Raw genomic sequence first — 6,000 nt, 5'->3', positions numbered from 1 at the left:
AGAGAGAGAGAGAGAGAGAGCTTGAGACAGACTGAATGACAGACAAAGTCAAGGTGTGTTTTATAAGGCGATTCATGTGTATTTGTGTGACTGTGTGTGTGTGTGTGTGTGTGTGTGTGTGTGTGTGTGTGTGTGTGATTTTAAATTGTAACAATTACTAGTGTTTTGTGGAAAGGACAAGATTTTGTGTATGTGTGTGTTTTTGTGAGATGTTTTGTGGTTTTTGTGTGTGTGTGTGTGTGTGGGTGTGTGTGTTTGTGTGTATGTGTCAGTGCATATGTGAGCACGTGCGCATGTGTGTATGTTTATGTGCATGCATATAAAAATGCATTGCCGCAGAACAGAACAATCAAGTCTCCTAAGCGACACCACAGCTTCACAAAATCCATCAAATTGAAAACAAGCAATCCAAGACGGCAATTACTCAACAAATCAATTCCCTGACCCATTCACTCATCTGTGACCACCAAGTCAATCCACCCTGTTTGTAAAATTCAGAATGCGTGGCAAGGTTTTGTAATGTCATTGTGAAATGTCTGACCAAGAGACCAGGACCTCCACAGCAAAAAAAAAAAAAAAGAAAGAAAGAAAAAGAAACAAATGCCAATCCATCTTGTTTGCTTGTGTGTGGAAGGGTTTTGTAAAGATGTGAAATGTCTGTGAGATTCAAAGGCGAAAAGGAAAAAAGGCAACAACACACACACAAAAAACAACAACAACAAGCGAAGCCTTCTTGGCTCATGTGTGATTCCTACTGAATGAAACTGGAAACACAGGTGGTGGAAAGGGAGGGAGGGGAAGGGCTACTACTACTTACATATATAATAATATAGTCCAAGTCTCAGCAAAATCATGACTGGTGGATCAGACGCGTATTCTCCCACCTTCTTAATATAGATCTGGATTCAAAGTTTCTTTTTCTTTGTGGTGGGCTTGGATAGATCATAAGAAACACGATAAAATTAAGAAAGAACAGAAAAAAGATTTTTGGTATCTCCTTCTTTTCTGATATTTCCTTTCTCATTAACAACTAAATAACTCTGATCAGACAATTCACAAACTTTTGTGTTTGTTGATCCAAATCATATTTTCATGCTCACTGTCAAAATTCAAGTTTGTGTAGATCTGCTGACATGTTAAGCTGTGTTTTGTGTGCACACAGTCTTAAGCCTCAGTGGATCCACATTTCACAAATATCCAAACAATTCATAGGTAAACCTTCTCCTACCTGTTAATCTTTTAACATATTCCTGTCCTTTCTATAACTGGACCATTCAGACCCTACTTCGTAACAAAAGTAGGTATACCTAACGTGTGCAGAAGTGACAGACTTTGCAGGCAAAATGGCTGACATCAAATCAAAATTTTCAGTATGATCATTTTAGTCAGGTCAGTATCAAGTATCCATGTTGGTGGTGAAATTTGTGTTATTCTGTTTGTTCTGTCCAGAACTTCTTTTTCTTTTAACTGCAGACAAAAAATAAGATTGTCATGCCGTCTTCTAACCCCAAAGTTCTGTTGTGGCAACACACCAGGTATGATCCAGTGAAATGTGGAGGATCCAGAGACCAAGGGAATAAACCATTCTGGACAGTTTGGAAGGCTTACAACCCATAACTGGTATAGGAGTTAAGAGGAAAGAATTTTTATTTCCCCATGTTAAATGTTTAATTAATCCAGATCTGGTATTGACAGACATAGTATTTCTAGAGAAAAAAAAACTTGTTAAACACACACACACACACACAAAGACAACCGCAACACAAGAGTTATTTACACAGACTGGCTTTGTACATAAACACATGTGAGTTTTAAAAAAAAAAAAAAAAAAAAAAAAGTCCGTTCATTGATCTCACTTGTGCTTCCAGACATGGAAAGCGACGTCGGAGACCAGGAAGAGAGCAGTGATGAGCTGCAGGGCGGCCTGAGCCACCAGACCCAGTCGTGACATGTGTAACTGCCACGTGTCCAGCCCACTCTCCGACACCCGGAACGCTCCATGCACCTGCCCATCATTCTCTTCATCCATCACCATCGTCAGCATCACAGTCTTTAACACGTCATCTGGTTTGGATTTATTATCATGGTTGGTTTTGTTTTGTTTTGTGCTATGGTGGAGCTTTTAGACATGTGAAAGGTGGTGTGTTACATTTAAAAATTTTTTTTTTATTAAGTTCTGCTTTTGTCAATGATTTTGACATCTGAAAGAAGGCACATTACAATATCTTTTGTTATTAAGTTTTGCTTATGTCAACATTTTTGTTACATCTCCATCATCAGAAGTGAAAGTCAACATTGTCGTTATTTCTATCATCGTTAATCAGTCCTTCTCACTCCTCCTACACAAGTATCTTTATCATCACTGTCAAAATGAGATTATGTTCCAGTGTTGACTGTTGAATACAGTGCCGTCATTCAGCCCTTCACCAGCATGTGGACCCACCTTGAAGTAAACCTCTACTCCGTAGATGAGGAAGAAAACGACGACAATGATCATGAGCAAGGCAAAGCCCCCGTTACACACACGTAGCACCAACATCTGCCAAAGAATATCATCACTGTGACACGTCACCGTAAAAGATGGCCAAGATCTGTAGAAGGTGAAGCAAGGGCAGTTGGATATTTAGTGATTTCTCTCCTGCCCACCCCACCCCAAATCTAAACCACTAGAGTTCTACCACAGTTTCTCTCTGCACATCGAGCGAACAACCTATGCACACACACATATTCCCACAGAACCAAGCAAATTATTCACAAAAAAACAGTTAATTCTCTGACACAAGACTTGAAAACCCAATTTATTCTAAAACAGTTATCACCATCATGTCAAACTGTTTGGCACCTTCACTGTCTGTTGCCCCTGTCTGACACCACACTTCACCATAGCCACTGTCTACACACCTGTTTTATTCCCATGGCTTTGTTTTAGTGTCATTTTATTTTAGTATCATAATTTACTAACTTAAGGCGCTTTAGAGTACACAGTGCATCCTCCAACTAAACATTTTAATACACTCCTTATAAAGAGTTTAATAAATCCACACATCTGTCTCACTACCACGGCTTTGTTTTATTCTAATTTGATTTTATTCTACCTTATTTTATTGACTTAAGGCGCATCACATTACATAACGCTTCCTTCCAATAAAGATTTTAATTCTGATTTTAACAAAACATAAGACACAGCATATCATAAGGTGAACATTAAAATGACAAACAGGAAATCAAGCGTTTACTGGTCAATCACTGTTACTGCTATAGCCATTTTAGCACCTTCAGCTGAATCTGATGTCGAGGCTCTGACGCCATCATCAGAACTCACTTCATGTGTTCCGTCATCTGCTGGTCTGTCTGATCCATTGACCTATGTCTTTATCAATCCGTCTTATCCCCACCTTCCATTGTGGGTTGTTTGTATGAATTTCAGTCGTTTCTGAGCCATTTTCATTTTGGTTATGTGAAAATTTCATTTGTTTTCACTGCCACAAAAGCCACACTTCCAGATTTGGAGGTTGACATCCATATAATCAATTTTCATAATTAATGACAGCATTTCAACAGATTTTTTACCATACAGCAGGTGCAGCATATCAGAAGGTGCATCAGCTGAAGCAGAGAAAAAAGGTCAAGTATCTTATGTTCAGTGCAATATATGTAAATGCACACACCTTGTTCTCTTGGTCCTCCACAGTCTCAGCCACAATGAGCTGTGCGGCCCACAGCAGGTACTGCAGCATGTTGAAGGCGATGAAAAACATGGTGGACTTGCTCAGAAACTGCCGCTCTCCGCTTGGCGATGAGCTGATGTGGAAAGCCTGTAGGGAATATACACAATCGTTTTACTTATTATTCTATTGCTTATAAGCATCGATGATGACGTGCATGGTGATGATGATTACAGTTACAGTGCCTGTGAAGAATCAAGACTATGGTGGACTTACAGGGAACTATATGCAAGCGATGGATCTCCTCAGAAATGAACTGACAGGAAATGCCTGTGGATTTCACAACCACTCAAGTCCTAAAAATAAATGAAGTTGATAGTGGTGCTGGTGATGATAGTGATGTTGACATTGGTGTTGGTTATGAAAACAATCGAGCTAATGAGCATTATTACAATTACCAATGACTATCTTTCTTCCATACTATATCTCTACCATCACTCCTATTCCAAGCTGTGACACTGTAGCAATGCCATGATCATTCCTGTCTCTCTGCTGCTGCAACTCACCCTGCTGCCAAGTATAATTACTGGTACTGTAACACAAACAGCATCAGAACGATCAACACTTCTGTTATAAGTCTAGTACTCCAAAAAACATCATTACTACTTTTCGTACATCAAAAACATGAGAGGCTATAATGAGAAGATGGTAGTCAGGCCCACCTCAGCCCAGAAGCAGACGATGAGAGAGAATCCGGTGATGATGACGGGGAAGTAGGCACTCCACAGGCTGCTGGCCACATCCTCTGACACCTGCCACTGCCACCACACACATGGCAATGTGTCACCACTCTCCAATGCCACACACATGGCAATGTGTCACCACTCTCCAATGCCACACACATGGCAATGTGTCACCACTCTCCAATACCACACACATGGCAATGTGTCACCACTCTCCAATGCCACACACATGGCAATGTGTCACCACTCTCCAATGCCACACACATGGCAATGTGTCACTACTCTCCAATACCACACACATGGCAATGTGTCACTACTCTCCAATGCCACACACGTGGCAATATGTCATCACTCCCTAAAGCCACACACATGGCAGTATGTCATCACTCTCCAATGCCATAAACATGGCAATATGTCATCACTCTCCAATGCCATAAACAAGGCAATACACTCTGGCCCGCTTATAAGGAACGCTCGGGGACCAAATTTTTTACTCCTTATAACCGAGGTTCCTTATAACAGAGTTCTCGGATATAAGGAGTAACCCAAGCCCAACTACCTTATAAACGGGCTTCTGCATTTTTTCGGTGTCAGTATCAGCAATTCTTCTTCTTCTTCTTCTCTCTATCTCTCTCTCTGACTCTCTCTGTAGAAAATCATTAGATTCCCGTCAGTTAATCGGTTTTGTATTCTTATGGCAACTTCATCGCCTAACCTGATTAGCAGACTATGTTCTTTTTTAGACCCCCGCTCCCGCCTTTCTTATTATGTCGAGCTTTTGACTGAGTGAAAGAGATTTTCTCTTTTTCTCGCGTTCAGACATTTTCACTTCTGCATCCAGATCAAGCGCATGTAGCAATGAACGGAAGTTTCTGCGGAAGCAAAGGTAGATAATTTTCCCCGAACAGGATTGATGAAATAACTCGCCTACTTTCGGTTTGAAGCTGATGCTATCGGCACTCCTTATAACCAGACTCAGGGCCGATTTGGGGCCTAATTTTTCACTCCTAATAAGCGAGGTATTGTATAACCGAGCTCCTTCTAAGCGAGTTTTTGTAAGTCATAACAAAGAACAATGTAAATCGGGGATTTTTTATTTGCTCCTTATAAAAGAGGTTCCTTATAACCGAGCTCCTTATAAGCGGGCCCGACTGTATGTCATCACTCGCTAGAGCTATACACATGGCAATATGTCATCACTCCCTAGAGCCATACACACGGCAATATGTCATCACTCCCTAGAGCCATACACATGGCAATATGTCATCACTCCCTAAAGCCATACACATGGCAATATGTCATCACTCCTCAGTGCCACACACATGGCAATATGTCATCACATGGCAATATGTCATCACTCCCTAAAGCCATACACATGGCAATATGTCATCACTCCCTAAAGCCACACACATGGCAATATGTCATCACTCCTCAGTGCCACACACATGGCAATATGTCATCACTCCCCAGTGCCACACACATGGCAATATGTCGTCACTCCCCAGTGCCACACACATGGCAATATGTCGTCACTCCCCAGTGCCACACACATGGCAATATGTCATCACTCCGCAATATGTCATGACTCCCAA

General features: G+C 41.1%; 1 protein-coding gene across 6 annotated transcripts in view; it reads right to left on the bottom strand.

The window, feature by feature from the left end:
• LOC143289895 (uncharacterized) overlaps nt 1-6,000 on the bottom strand; it is a 42,637-nt gene that overhangs the window by 14,840 nt on the left and 21,797 nt on the right. For 5 of the 6 annotated variants that reach the window (XM_076599118.1, XM_076599116.1, XM_076599117.1 and 2 more), the window contains exons 5-8: nt 4,388-4,483; nt 3,669-3,815; nt 2,444-2,539; nt 1,857-2,005 (exon numbers count right to left, since the gene is read on the bottom strand). In XM_076599118.1, the coding sequence (XP_076455233.1) occupies nt 1,857-2,005; nt 2,444-2,539; nt 3,669-3,815; nt 4,388-4,483 (488 nt within the window). The remainder of the gene's footprint in view (nt 1-1,856; nt 2,006-2,443; nt 2,540-3,668; nt 3,816-4,387; nt 4,484-6,000) is intronic. The other variant, XM_076599114.1, reaches the window with a different exon arrangement.

Source organism: Babylonia areolata, chromosome 14 (assembly GCF_041734735.1).
Source record: "Babylonia areolata isolate BAREFJ2019XMU chromosome 14, ASM4173473v1, whole genome shotgun sequence".
Classification (NCBI taxonomy): Eukaryota; Metazoa; Mollusca; class Gastropoda; order Neogastropoda; family Buccinidae; genus Babylonia; species Babylonia areolata.
This window is presented reverse-complemented; position numbering and strand designations above follow the sequence as displayed.